We start from the raw sequence: 16,210 nt of genomic DNA, 5'->3' as shown, positions 1-16,210 counted from the left end.
TGCCCTGTGGTGCTGGCCTTTTGAACATTGCCTACGCGTGGTGGGTGATGAACAACCAAATACAAAATAAGCTATCAACATTGCCTGGCATGGCAGCACTATAATCTTACATGTACAGTGTATGTTAAATTCAGGATTCTATATTCAAAATAGCATTCATTGCTGACCAGCTGAAAACATAAAACATAAATCCAGACTAAGAACATGCTGTTTATTGACTCTTGATCACTGGTGTTCATTTTTCAAAATAAATGTTCAGTTAGACTTGATACTGCCCTTTTCACAATGGCATAATCATAACAAGTAGGGTATCATTAAAGAGAATTAAAACATGTTTCTGACAATCTGATGGTACCAAGCATGCATTGATTATGACTAAGAGAAAGGAAAAAGTATACGATTAAACGCAAATTTCCAAATTTTTAATTATTGATCATATCAGAATGATAGCACAATGTTTACGGCCGCAAATTTACTTTTTTGCATCTCTAACCCATCCTGTCTTGTGAGCACAAAAGAAGAATTATTGCAGAGTGACATGACGAGTGAGTTTGACAGTGAGATAATTACCGTTTTGATCGCTTCAAAACTATTGAAAATGGATCGCATTTATATTATGTATCATGGAGTGTTACAAGGCATTTTTTAAAATGTTTTAATGAAATAGAGTTGCCATCTAAAGACCCTCATTTACCCTTTCTTGAAAATGGTACATGTTCTTACAACAAGCGTTGGGCATCCCCGATCAAAGCGATTTGAGTAATACAGACGTACCCGTGAAATACTCTATAAACAACGATTTTCCAGCATTATTAATGGACCCTCATAGGTTGCTATCATATAGAGATATTATGTTCTTTAGTATTATCTCTATGGTTGCTACCTAAATACATACAACAGAGGCTGCAGATTGTCGTTAAACACTAAACCCCACTCGCTGGTGAGAAAATCGTCTCGCCATCATGTGTCTTTGTCAAATAAAGGATTATCTGAACATTAATTTTGTTAAACGTATATACTTTGCACATTCAAACTACTCAACTTTTAAATTGAACATAGTTGAGTATACCTGTGGGTAATGTGAACATCTGAAACAGAGAGAGAGAGAGAGAGAGAGAGAGACCGGATGGGAGGGGAGGACGTTCTTATCGCTTTAAGCATTCTATGGAGGGGGAGGATTCGCTAATCACAGCCGTGCAAAGAATTGTTGATTATTGCGATTTCAATTGTCTTCTTCCTGACAAGCGATTGGTTTCGAAATCTACAACGATAGAAAAATAAATAAATAAATAAATGTATGAGCAGGGTGGGGGCGTGGTATACAGACGGCATGGAATCCATGGTGTTCCACAACTGGGTATTCCCCCTCCAGCGGTATAGAAAGATTGTTTAATTATTTGTGTATCGAAATCGCGATAATTTCTTAGGTAAAAGCAACATTGTTATTCCCATTCCCTGTTTAAAAAATAAAAAATAAAAAATAAAAAATCGGCATAAAGTTGTACTTTTCTTTCAAGCAATGTCTCTATTGGGTCACATTATTCTGACAAAATGACATTTCGTATAATGATTAACAGTAAACTTTAAATTGGATAGCTTGGCAATGCTGAATGTAAATCTAGTAAAACCCCAAGTCGCGTGAAAAACATTTGTATCGATATCTGCATACTTTTATGTACGTGAATGTTGTCAGGATTGTACGATACAACAATTTAGTTTTTCGATGCAAGTGAACGTGGGGGCGTTGTGGTATAGTGGATACGACTCCCAACTCCCGATCGGAGGACCCAAGTTCGATTCCGGCCCAGTGCTTACGTCCTTGGACAATATATTTTTTTACCCACCATGTCCCTCTCGACCCAGGTGTATAAATGGGTACCTGGCAACGCTATATAGAGTAATGATAATGGCAGGGCCCTCTGGTAGAGCAGTGGCAACAGTGAAGAGGCTACCTTGGATAATAAAGACAATTATTATTGTTAACGTAGTCTTGCACTTTCGTCTTCTCACACAAAAGCCCCATCAGAACACTATATTTTTCAATAGTGCTGCATGCCCCTATAGGCGAAATCACGGCAGGAGAGGGAAAGGTGGCATGGCATAGATATGTTTGCAGCATCGTCATTCGCCTTTGTGAGCGCAAATACAATATTGCAGAATGTCATGCAAGACAACCAATAGTGTGTAATTGCTTCATACGGTGCGCCAATGACCGGTTTTGACTAATTCAACAATATTATGGTGTATTGTAAGTATTGGTACAAAATGGACAATTTAAACATCTGCTCGTTTTCTAAAGAGCACACAGTGACGTTTTTAGTCCTTCATTTGCCTTTGTGTGAAATAGTGCGTGAAACTGTATAAACAAGCATTAATTTTCGTTTGGGGCTCCCTTTACATAGTCCTGAAAAGGAGGGGGGGGGGGGAGGAGGGAGAGATTGAGAGAGAGAGGGGCGGGGGTATCAGAGAAAGGTTACTCTTATATCATTGTTCCTCTTTTATGATCGCTGTTAATGAAAGGAAATGGGAAAAGCTGTCATTATTTAATTCCCTCAGAACGTACACTTCGGTCTCAAGAAGCACATTTCTTTCTTTCTTTTGTTTAATTTTTTTTTTCAGACTACTCTCTAGCGGGGCAAAAAGGGAGCGAGCGTCCCGTCTTCGCCGCTCCTGCCGGGCACACAAGTGCGGGCAAAAATATCCCATTACCTTGCACGTGTCAACTTTGTGTCTTTCAGGTATTATGGGCTAAAGAGAATATAAGTAAAAGAAAATTACTTTCAGGGAAAAATAAAGAAGTCTAAAAACACAATATTATGTTATTATAAGACGCGTATAACTCAAAGCATACATGAATAGATAAAAGTCATTTTTGCATGTTGGAAATATTTTACGGACATAGTATTATAGGAAAGGGATTAATTTCGGTATTGAAAGATTTACCAACTTTGTGCCTTTGAAATACGGGTCGTGGCAGAGGGAAGCAAAATTAGCAGAAGGAAATTTTCTTTCAGGGACAAATCAGGATAGAAGAGGAAGAGAGACAGAGAGAGAGAGAGAGAGAGAGAGGGAGAGAGGGAGAGAGAGAGAGCAATTTTACTTGGCGCACCTCCCACCCCCCCCCCCCCTTCAAAAAAATATAAAGAAGGGGGTACTTTCCTTGCATGTTTTCCGATTGGCTGTAGATGTAGAACTAGACGTTCACTTCACACACGACATCACTTTTACTGTGTGAGAAGGGGGCGCCATTCAGCCGATATAATCAGTGCCGTATGGTAACCATACGTCGGTAGTCTCGGATGTCATTCAGCGAAAATAACATGTATACTCAAATAGCATACTTTACTCAGGGAAGTGGGAAGAGACTCTTCCCATTTCCCTGTTTTACTGCTACATTGCCCAAAAAAAAAAAAAAAAATAGCTACGAACAGACACGTTACATACAAGGCGGGGTTATCGCATGCGTCTTTCATGTGAGTAACAATAAATTTTATTGGCAAGTGGATTGAAATTCTGCTCAGTTAACTTTGTTTTATAATAACTGTTTGTCCACTAGTTGTACTAATAATGAGTAAATGTAAGGGATCAACAACAATTTAACTACTTGTATAATAAGACAAAAATAAAATAAACAAGTGATTATTCTATAACTTACTCATTACATAGACATACAGGTATATCAGTCATGAAATAAATCCAATATTTCGAGACGTGAGTGCAGGAGACCAAGGTCAATAAGCCATTGCAATAAGCAGTGTGCTTGACTCGGATGACGGCCTCGGAATGTATTTTAAAAATGCAAAATTCTTATTGAAAATGAAGGAGCAATAATGGCAGAAAAGAATATCTTTAGCCTCTAGCTCACACGAACAATAATGGATTTCGCGCTGGGACTATAATATAACAAAACTTGTACGAGGGATAGAGAAAGGGATAACTGAAATAGAAGAGAAAAAAGGGATATTGCAAGTGATTAAGGGTTTTTGAGCTATATTCTAACCGTACTTGTACAATAAGTTTATATTTTTTTAATATACGACAGAAAATCAGAGACGCCTATATAGGCCTACACTTAAATTCTATAGGTATATATCTGTCGATTCGTGCGACTTTTCGTCATCAGCAGCTGCTTTTTGTTTCTGTAGACATCAGTATAAACGATTCCTGCATAACAGCATTTCCAAGCTAGTTTTAGGAATTTCTTCTAGTCGCATTGCTTAAATAATATTGTGCGGAGAATCTCACACGAGTTAAAGGGTCACTTGCTTGGATTTCTTATCATCCAGTCGTGTAGGAAGCGTCAAGTAATATACCGCTCATTGTTTCTTTCGAGCAAATGCAACCTTAAAGAGAGAAAATGTGCGGGCATGAGGAGGCTATAGGTAAATCACTCTTAGTAATTCTAATACTAACTATACGCCTTGCTTCCAAATCGGACTTCTGGTATAGCACTTGCAGAGGAAACTGCCCAAAGTTCATTCTAAGCTCTGACGCGAATCATTCGATTCTAAACGGGCGGTGCGGCGAGCTGCCTACCCCTCGAACCCCCCTGATCGAAACCTAATGATCCATTATCGTAGCGTCGGAGCAGGCGATCAGGCAGTTGCTTAGCAACCTCCGCCATTATCATCAATCATCGCGTGACAAGGCGATCGTCATAACGACATGGCACAGTCATCATCATCATCGTCATTATTTTTAAAGGTCGCCACCCGGTTATCTATATAGTCATTTCCCTTACTATTCGTGCAGTCAGAGTCTACTCTACATCATGCACAAATAATTATGACTGCGTAGACGATAGGCCGGACATGAAAAGCGAAGGAATGAAGATATATACTGAGTTTATATTATAAACGTTTATCAAATCAATGTAGGCTTATCAAACAGCGCTATATTTATGTGGATTCCGATTGCAGAGCATACAGCAATACCAGCCAATTAATGTCATTACGCGACATTATCAATGCTCAAGATGTGGGTGTGCAATCAATGTAGACTTCGACCGACAAATAATATGTCTACATTTTTATCTCATCTCTGTATCTCGGACTGTTCTACGTGACATTAGATAACAAGTCTGCAAAAGACAATGATTGTTATGAACACATATTTAATTTACTATCCTTCTATAATGTATTACTTCGGACTCACGTATCAGCCAATCGAAATAGTCACTTGAATTACAAACTGCTCAACAGGGAGAATTGAATGCATTTAAATTCTTGATATAGCTTGGTTCTCTTCGGTCTAAAATTAACGTTATAAACATACAAGCTTGGTTCAACACAATAGTGAAATGCAACGCCAGTGCGTGATACAATAATAATATCGTCTCCTAAGAAAACTCGTTCCATTAAGTATCGGATTACAAAATGACACGAAGGTTTATTTAGTCGATATAATATAGAGATATTCAGTAAAATTGCCTTTTCCAATACTACATGTCACAGCGCCTTTAAGTGAGCGAAACTCACTGGCTGGCCTCGCGAGCTTGGTTGCCGACAGCACGGCGCCGAGTAGGCCAATGAGTCAGGCCATTATTATCATCATCATTATCATCGCTATCATCTGTGGGGCTATAAATAGCCGACGCCGTCGTCAAATCACCCAATCGCGGTTTACGGTCGTGGTATAATGTACGAGAGTACCATAGAAGCTATGTATATTGTACAGTGCACACAGCGTTGTGTGTATAACTCATTATGCCTCGAGTCTTCGTTCTCACAACGTGTGTTTAACGTCGTTCTCAACATTATGATTTCGCAATGTTAGTCTGTTGGGCTACTCGTTCAATACATTAACAGACCTCTTCTTTATTCCAGAGCCATCGCATTTTGTCTTATTCGCGATCAAGTATACATGCGGCGATTTGTAACGATTGAAATAACCTACCGCGATATTCATCTATGAGTTACTTAGGTTGATCGAAAAGGCAGTCATCTACCAAGAGAAACTTGATTCTATCTTGAGCCCGACAGGAATAATTCCTAGCTTATGGGTTCATTTTCAGTGGATTTAATGACCTTTCTTCTCCGGCTACCCTCTTTTGTTTGCAGTTCGAGAACAACTTCTACCATTCGCGAGTCTGTTGGTCGCATTTGAGTGAGTATATTAATTTCAACTGTTCTGTCTTCTTTCGTTCAGAAAGCTTTCTGCTGGGTTCAATCAATTATTTTGCTCTCAACAGCTATCAAAACCAGAGTAAAAACACGAAAGTAGACTCTTTACATCGACAAAAAGAGAGTCGTCTTTCATGGAATTATGTTGCAAGCGTGTAAAGGTCAGATATTACAATTGTATATTGTGATAATACGGTTACAGTGCACAACTTACTGATGTTTTTGCTACACACACGCTCAGTGAAGCAATTCTATACCGGGAGGAGGGGAGATGGTATTAGATGAAACTCGGGCCCTAGCGGGGGCCCTAAAATTCCATAGAAACCGCTGAGATGATAGTCAACTGATTGTTTTTGCCGTGGTTACTTACATAATTACAGCAGTTGATTATTTGAAATGGGGCGCGGGGCACACCAAACAGAGGCCGCGGAAAGTTTTTTTTCGGGAGGGGCTGCGGGGCTGCTAGGATGCTGGGTGTCAAGGTCAATTGTATATCCCTCACCAGCTTGAAAAAGAATCGGAGAACGGAACCTTTTGCAAACCATTGGCGTACGTTGTATCTTTTTTTCTTAACGAGCCAAAAAAGAAAATGTGGGGCTGCAACCCCCTAGCCCCCTCCCCCGGTTCTGTTCACACGTCCCCTATAGCTGTCAAAGGCTGTGCTCCATGCAAATCCACTGAATGCGAGTCGACTGCATGATCTACACGAGGGCATCAAGTGCGTTTTAAGTATATAAGTCAAAATAAGATTTTCATGCAACACAGTGAAGTTTATGATGTACAAGTTGCCACTCAAGTATCCTAGCAGGTATATGCACGAAGGCTATGATCGTTAAAAATAAGCAGTATCAAATTTGACTGGATGCGCAGTCATTTCGCACTTCTACGACGCGCGAGCTCCCCCTCCTCCTCCTTCTCCTCCTCCCCTCCCTCCCTTTAATTTAATTCTGGATACGCTACGGTAAGGGAACGGTTGTCACCTGTCGTGGTGTGTGTGTTGGTGAGACTATATGCCATTTCTATCGTTAGCGTGTTATGCAGTTACATGTATTTGCACTGAGTGAGAGATACATGTATAACATTATTGAAATCGATATAAACGTACAACGGAATTGGGTTTGAATACAGTCAGCATGTGCATTTTCAGCTGTTAACCACTGGAAGTTCCAACACATAATGTTGGTTAGATTAGAATGGTGGTGAGTGAAATCACCGTTTTCGCTTTTTTCGTTATAAGAGCTGATGACTCGACCTGAGTGAGATACTCAAGAACATCCAATAGGATCGTGAAGTTTTCTGCATTGGAAGTAATTCATACGGCACTTTCTTAATCATGAAGTCATCTTTCATCGTCATTTGGATATAAATGGAATTTGAATACATCATGTTTAATGCATATTATATCTTAGACGAAAAAATGCAGTCCACGTGACTTACACTTCTAGTCTGAACATTGTCCGTGGTCAATGTCATACCAGTTTCTTATAACGTTGTGAGCACACACACACACTCACACACAAACAAACAAACAAACAAAGCACATACGCAGTTATGTACAGTTCGTTATTCCGAAGGTTTTTAATCTGAAAATGAAATAAGGCTCGTTATTACCAAGGTTCATTTATCCGAAAAAGAAAAAAAAAAAGAGTTTGTTAATTCGAGAGATTGTTAAAATCCAAACGAAATGACGTTCGTATATTTGATCCGAAGGTTCGTGCGTACGCATGCTCCTCCTCATTTTCGGATCAAAGATCCCCCTTTCTTTTCATTTTGAATGAAAGAGCCTTCGGAATTACGAACCTTATTCCACTTTCGAAATTATGAACCTTCAGAATAACGCCACAAAATGTCCGAATTAACGAACATCTGGAATACCGAACTGTGTGCTTCGGATTAACGAACCTTCGGAGTAACGATCTTTATTTCTTTTTCGGATTAAAGACCCTCTAGAATAACGAACAATACCACGTGTTCTTAGATCGATAAAGTATATCATTGAAAGGAATCTTTTTGACAGTGTGTGACTGAAAGTTATTAATAATGATATAATAAGAACTGACTAAACAGTTTAGATGCACCCATTCGTAAAATGTGGCTCAGCGCTTAACAGCTAAGGTATACAAAAATGTTTCCTTTCCCGGGTTATTTTCCTGGTTAAAAAATGGTGGAGGACAAAGTATCATTGTTGTCATTGCTTGTCTCTTTTTTTTTTTCAGATATTGAATACAAAGATCATCGTAATATAAAGCTGAGGCGACCATCAACCTGCACTGACGAAAACTTGGACCAATGGATGATCTTAGTAAAGAGGGTTGTGGGTTTGGAGGCGGACTGGAGTCTTCTGCTGGTGACGAGACTGACATCCAATCTATGACTACCTCAAGAAATTGTGAAGAGAGTTCATCACCACGTGACCAAAGCTCTAACTCTTGTGATGGCGGAGCTGAAGAGATGTGCGAGATAGCTCAAGAAGATGACTCTTCGCCGGCTGACACTTTGGACAAAATGAACGGACATTCCTCACAGCATGAAACGAAACCTTCGACAGTGGGGACCATAACGGAGTGTGTTGCTCCTCAGGTGTTCTGCTATCAGTCCAAGGGTAGCAGTGCTCGAGGAGGTGATTTCTCCGCAGACGACAGGCAAAAAGCTACGATGGAGGAAAACTGCTGTTGTGTGGAGTGTGGTGTGACATTTGCAAACATCGATTTGTTGCTGAAGCATGTTCAGGGACACGAGGCCGACCAGTACACATATGACGACGTCTACCAAGGCTCCGAAGAAGGAGAGTCCTCGGACACCCAAGGAGGGACAAGGTCAAGGGACATGGGGAATATTTCGTGCATTGAGTGCGGAGAAGCGTTCGAGAATGTTGACGCTTTGCTGCGTCACGTTGAAGTCCACGAGAAGAATTTGAGACAGAGACAAAATCAACAGATGGGAGGAGTTCACGAATGTCCGGTGTGTCACCAAGGGTTCATCAGCGAAAGGCTAATGTTGGAGCATGTCAAGAGGCACAATTCTCGAGGTGGTATGGTGTCCGTCACTGGAGATCTAGAGTCTATAGGAAGAGGCATCCAGGCAGTCGGTCCAAGACCGGATTATAATGTGCATTCTTTCGCAAGGAATCGCATGGGTGTGTCCGGGCAGCCGGTGAGTAACAAGACCGCCCACCTCTGCCTTGTGTGCGGGGATGTCTTCAGGGAACTCTCTAGCCTGGACAAACATACTCGCACCCATAATAGTAATGTCCAGATACTCGACCACAAGTGCGGTCTTTGCGGCAAGGTGTTTTCCAAGCTGGACAATCTTCATGTTCACATGCGTCTGCACAATCAAGACCGTCCATACGCCTGTTCGCTTTGCGGGAAACGCTTTACCCAGAGTAGTCATTTGCGGCAACACGAATTGATTCACACACAAGTTCGCCCCTTCTCTTGCCGCTTCTGTTCGAAATCCTTTCGGCAAAGCAGTCACCTTCACATGCATGAGAGAATCCATACGGGATTGCGACCTTACAAGTGTCACCTATGTGACAAGGCGTTTATGCAGAGCAGTCATCTTCGCATTCATGAACGTACTCATTCACGTGTTCGTCCATACAACTGCAGGTTTTGCAACGCCACCTTCATCCAAAGTGCGCACATGCGTCTGCACGAAAAGAAACACCTGAGCAACGTAACACCCAGTGCCGAAACTGACACGACATTAGGCGCGAAAATGGCGCCAGACGAAGAGCAGGTCGCCTGACTCATCACCGACAAGCAGCCTCGTGTTGAAAGAGATGCAATGTTTTATCATAAGACTGTAACACAATAATTACCAGCAGAATGTAAAACGTACTATACTAATTGCAACTGCGTGCAATTTAATGCTCCGTTTACAGGGTCTTGGTCAAGTTAGAATGCCGTCTTTAAATAATGTATACATAAACTTCTCTGATTATGCGGCGTAAGGACCTGTTATCTTCACCATTATGTTGCTCTGTTTTAACCTTTAAAGTATTGACAAATTGAAAACAAAATGAACATTCTTTCTGGATTTCACAAGACCATTTTACTATTACTGTACACGCGTAGAGAGGCTCGTTTGAATGGATTCGATATAATTATATACGATACCCGATATCGACATATCACAAGGAATATCAACATATCGACCGATATCGACATATCACATAAAGGATACCCGATAATCGACAGGTGAACTTACGCAGGTACACATTTGATATTACTCTTGATATGCTACAATTATAATGTATTATCATTAACTTATTTTAAGTGATTTGGTTGTGTCACAGAATGCATCTCAAGGGTGGTTGGCAAGTCGTGGATATACATAAACTGCATCATGATCATAAAGAGAGAGAGAGAGTGTGTGTGTGCGTGTGTGTGAATATATTTAGTGTTCTAGTGTCCCCCCCCCCCCCGCCATGCACACAACACTTTAAGGGACTCCTTAACTCGTTTGGAATGGGAAACTGTAATTATTTAAGTGTGAGGGTGTTTTTGTATTGGTCCCTGAAAGATTTGCATTTTTTCCTACAGTTGCTTACCATTGGTCTTGAAAATTGGTGCATCCGTCATCATACATGAATTTGTAGCAAAGAAAAAAACGATGAGTTTTAAGTCCAATACGATCATCAGATCACCATTACCAAAATCTTCAGCTACATCGTGGGAAGGGATTCTGTGCATATTTGACACATAAACGTATTGTGACATAAGTACTCGTTTCTATAGAACCATTCCAATATCATTATCAGCATCATTAACTGTTTTTGGAAATGTTGAAATATTACTTTTGTAATTAGATAGATATGGTTTATTCTTTGCAAATGGTAACATTCAACATTGTTCCAGTTATATTTTGTCACCATCATCAACATAAGGTAAAACTTAAGCTTATGTTCTAGCATTCTAGCACTAATTAGCATTTGAAAACAAAAGTGTTTTGTTATCAATTTTGATCGTTAGATTAAACATCACTGAAAAGTTGTTTTTGCACTAGAGTTAATATGAAGCACTGACTGTATTATATTTGAATTGCTACATGTACAAAAAGAATTGAGACATGGTTGGAGAAGAGGTCCATTGCTGTGAAAGGGTTTGTATGCACAAAAAACTGACTAATGGAGAGAGAGTGACATATAATGATATGATATATATATATATATATATATATATATATATATATATATATATATATATATATATATATATATATATATACATACATACAGAGAGATGGATAGGAATGCAATCGCATAACTGAACTTGATTACTCCATTTGGGTTATATAAAAGTAAACCCGAAGACATCAACATTACAAGGTTGTTATGACTGCTACTTTAGTCCAGCCAAATACAAAAAGCCGTGATTTGGTCGTTAGAGGGCGCTATGGATGTTTTCAAGCTTTGTCGTTCCAAATAAAATCATACATATTCATGAATTCATATGATTGTTCTTTTGTCCTAAAGAAGAAGAAGAAGGGGAGGGAGAAGGAGGAGGAGAAGAAGAAGAAGAAGAAGAAAGAAGCACTGTACAGAATGATGTGTAGTTAGTTAGCTATTTTCAGCTAGTTAGTGATGTCAAGCGAAATAACAAGAGGCGGGCGACGCCATCATTACCCCAAACAGTCATTCTTATGCAATAAAACAATCTTATTCCTATACCAACCTCCCTTGTGTTAGCTCTCGTGTATTATTCCAGAAAACTACAAAACAGTCATTTCTACCAAAACCTTCTCAGGCAACCACATTTTTTCCGGTAATACTGGAACTTTTTTTTTTTTTTTTTTTTTTTTTGGCTAACTTGTCTGAATCGACAAAGGTAAGCGAGTGGAGAAGAAAGGAAAATGAGTAAAGTAAAATTCAATTTAATTCAATTGAAAGTTTATTTAATTTTTCGACAAAGCATATATGTTATACTTTTTTTTGATGCCAAGTGTGAAGAATGGTGAATAAAAGTAAGAGAATTATTTGCCATATAACGTGTGCTTATAGCATTAGTGAAGATATTGCATGAGCAGACATGACACGTGTTGTGTTCGTACATGATTGTATGCGGATGTGTGTGGTTGTGTGTATAATATACTCACAACAACAGAATGATGTGTATGATATTCATGCCTTGATGAACGTATAAGTGATTATCATAATACGAGTATGTATGTGTTGATAATTATAGAGTGTGTTTGTTTGCTTATTTGTATGCATGTGACTGAGTATAATTTATGTGTGTGTGTGGGGGGGGGGGATGGTAAAGAGTTTGGAATTCCGTTCATTGGTTTGTTGGAAACTGATAGATGAATTATAATGTTAAAAGTCAGTGAATGAATTTGGAATCAGAAAGGTATCTCATTTGACCAAAATTTATGAAAACCTGTTGCATCACTTTCAGTATTGACGGTACACTGTATTTGGAAATATGATATTTCACGAGGGATATTGCTTTGAATAATGTGGGGTATTATCATGATATAGGGCATTAATTACCGTCCATGGTGCCTGACTGATATTTGAGCGAAATGAGTTTAGGTCAGAATTTGGGTGATAATCAGCTGACTGACACATCGTTGAAGTTGTTTTTTTTTAATTCATTGTATAAATAAGTATGATTTTTGGGGGGCATATTTCAAGCAGCATTATTGAGTAGAATACTAACTTAGTGCTACTCTGTGTTTTTGTGTATTTGTTTCCTTTGTGAATATGAAATTCGAACAAAGAAGGCATGAAAAGTGCGTGGCGCGCGTGTGATAAGAGGGGAGAGAGGGAGAGGCTGGAAAGTGCGACAGTAAAACGTGTATTAGTGAAAATTGTTTAAAACAAAAATATCAAACTTAAGATTTCAAGCTACAATTTAGTCAAAACAGTGTATAGTAGCTCTGTTCGGTATCGTTTATGGGCACAGATAGACAAACATACTAGCAAGTAAACAAACAAGAGAAAAAAGACAAGATTAGGACTTTGCTTCTTGTTCTTATTTTTTGATATAGAGAAATAATCAATAGGACACATGGTTATATTATTTCTTTACGAATGTATACTTTTAAAATCGATAGCGAATCAATGCAAACCGAAAATTTCTAAACTGTATCATGTCGACCACTGAAGGAACTTTATGTATGTAATACAGTCTGGGGAAAAAATACCTCTTTTAATTATTCCTTTTCTTGCATCTGAGTTTATACTCCATCAGGTAGGCCACCATTATACATCATCGCTCTTATTTCTGTTCTGAGGTATGCACAATGGTAACATTACTGTCTGTAGGTCGCTATCTTCACACACCTCTCAGAACAGATCCCCATGCGTCGTTGAGTGTTCAAGGAGAGACGGAGTACCACACCATTGTACTGTCATCAATCCAGATCCGCAGTATACCAAAATTTAATCAGAACCATTCCAGCTGTACCCTTTCACGCGGACAGCTTTGTTGACAGTCGGTGTATAGAAATAAGATTGCGCCATTTAATTGCTACCATAATGACTGGTTATAGCTTTTGTTTTGGAGCTGTTACTGTCATATGCACATTTCTTTATTTGTTCGTTTTTAGGGAAGGTAATAATAACATTGTACCATTGCTACCTTGATCGGTGGTTTTATTTAATGTGAGATGATAATCATAAGCTTTGTACTTTCTTGCTTTGCTTTAATAGGGATGGTAGATTGTGTCATTTCTACTGGAGCTGATGGGGATAACGTATGTCTTCGGGTCCCGGGAAGTGTCTCGGTATTATTTATATAAAATATGGCTCTATATACCGGATGGTAGTTCGTCTTCGGGAATTAATACGTAAATTCTTACTATTGTACTCTGCTAAATCATGAGTTAATTAAAGTATCTAATGGTTCACCCCAAACTATATCAGTCAACATCAACAAAGCAGTCATATTTACTTAAGAACAGCAAACAAACAGCCAGAATTTGTGATATGATAATGAATTATATATATGATAATGATATATACATATACATGAAATACTGCACAAAAATTTCTGAGACTTACATTGATACCGTTGATTGCAATCTAAAATCCAACATTATTATCTAATGCATGGACATATGTATTTAGAAACACCCGGATACTCTAAAACTAAAAAGTCTTCTTCCTGAAAGATCTCTCTTTATTATCTTTATTCAGTCTAGTCTCACATTGCATATTATTGCGACATCGTTTGGGGAAATTGCAGCAAAACAAATGTCAACTTTTTGTCATAACGTAAAAATAGATAAACGAGCAATTAGTACAATCACCAACGATAATCATTAACATTCGTCTGACACAGAATCCGTATCTATTCATCTATTCGTATCAATGAATAATATAATTAAAGATTTCCATACTTTACAAATACGCATATTACACTTGCGTTGAAGTCCAATCAACTGCCATCCTTCATTACTGTTGCATACAATTTTAATTCAAACATTACACACACCCGGCTCGCCATTTAGACAGCAGGTTTTGTGTTGAGGGTTTCCTAGCTCTTATCTTTTATGGTCCATAACTAATTTCAACATGACCACCTGCCCTTTCAAGACAGCTAGCTCGCAGCGACGGACTATGTCTTGAATGATCTCCTCACCAAATTGGTTGAAGCGTAAGGCAGCTCTATACTTCGTCTCGAATGCGTCTTTGCAGCTCCTGGAGATTACAAGGATCACTTAAGGTGTGAGATCTGGCGTGATCTCGAAGGCAATTCAGTGTCATGGTTGAGGGCAACAAGTACTCCAGTCTCTCCAAGACGATTCATGCGGACCGCCGCGACAAAACGTGAGCTGGTGCACTGTAATCCTGAGCCTGTTGCTCAAAGTGTTCCTCCATTTGCGGTATCTACCACGTCTTCATTGAGCATGATTATCAAGGAAGGACCCTACATGATTGTTACCATTCATGTTCCATGGAAGAAAAAGGGTCCGATAACCTGGTCACTCCCACAAAAGCCAACCAACCCACACAGACCGTTTTGATCTGGGTTCTCGGACCTCTTGGTGTGTCCTGCAGGGGCATTGATTCAACTGCATTTTTGTGAGTCCACCTTGCCATCCATTCCAACTCAGCCGGCCTCATCCCCAATCACAAGATTGGCCTGAAATTTGCATCTCCATTCTCGCGGGCTATCAACCATACATCTGGAGAATTCAACTTCTAGGGAAATCACGTTCAGTCAGTTGTCTAATGTGTACCCTGTAAGACTGATAGGCCTATGTATAAGTCCAGTCTTGTGACGCGATTGAAAACTGCATGCTGAAGGTAACCATTTCTCCTTGAACTTGTTCCTCTTGGATGCTGCTAGAGCTACTGCCTTGACTGCTTCAATGTTCTGTTCAGATCTTCCAGAGCGCGTTCTCCCAGGATTGCCTTGTTGCGATTCAGGCTGGTATACCATGCCTCTAAGATTGTCTTTAGCGATGGCGGTTCTCGATCGGGAAAGAGTTCCCTGAAAGCCACACGAGTCTGTTGCAGACTCCCAAATTCATGAAACGCCGACAACAAAAACTCTAAGCTCTAAACTCTAAACTCTAAGCTGAACCATTTTGTGATTTTTGCATAGGCCCTAATGTCCATACACTTTAATATACCCATTCACAACATGATAAAAACTGCATTTCAGAGTGGTCATGTATACAGTCACTTCAGTAACAATCACTAGTTTTGTATCAATGTAAACGCCTTAAAGGCATCTTGGTGATTAATAATTCATTTGATTAAAAAAGAAAAATGAATAATTCAACAGATGCCTCACATATATCCCAGACATGTAAAATTCACTGAAAAGACCTCCTCTGGTGACAGCATGCATGAACTCGGGTTGAGTGTCTTTGTGCAAGATCTTGAAAGTGGAAAAAGTGCGTTTTTGTATTGTCTTATTCAAGAACAATTCTCTCATCAGAGTATTAGGCCTATCAATTTATTCCATCATATTTAAACAGGGTCATACCCTCAGTTTTTCAACTGCTTTCCAGGGGCCCTCAGAGTGTGATCTGACATTTGAATTTGGTATCAATAAGAAGAAAAGTTGCACTTTCTTTCCATACTAGCTATGATTTTTTTTTTTAATTCTGTTTGTTTATTTTTCTTT

General features: G+C 39.2%; 1 protein-coding gene across 1 annotated transcript; it reads left to right on the top strand.

The window, feature by feature from the left end:
• Positions 1–8,411: 8,411 nt before the first annotated feature.
• LOC140245160 (uncharacterized) lies at positions 8,412–9,872 on the top strand. Its single transcript, XM_072324758.1, has one exon. The coding sequence runs from the start codon at positions 8,412–8,414 to the stop codon at positions 9,870–9,872; it is 1,461 nt and encodes a 486-aa protein (XP_072180859.1).
• The last annotated feature ends 6,338 nt before the right edge of the window (positions 9,873–16,210 follow it).

Source organism: Diadema setosum, chromosome 22, assembly GCF_964275005.1.
Source record: "Diadema setosum chromosome 22, eeDiaSeto1, whole genome shotgun sequence".
NCBI lineage: Eukaryota > Metazoa > Echinodermata > Echinoidea > Diadematoida > Diadematidae > Diadema > Diadema setosum.
This window is presented reverse-complemented; position numbering and strand designations above follow the sequence as displayed.

Coding starts and splice junctions, on each gene's coding strand:
- LOC140245160 (XM_072324758.1), top strand. CDS start 8,412: ATGGATGATCTTAGTAAAGAGGGTTGTGGGTTTGGAGGCGGACTGGAG.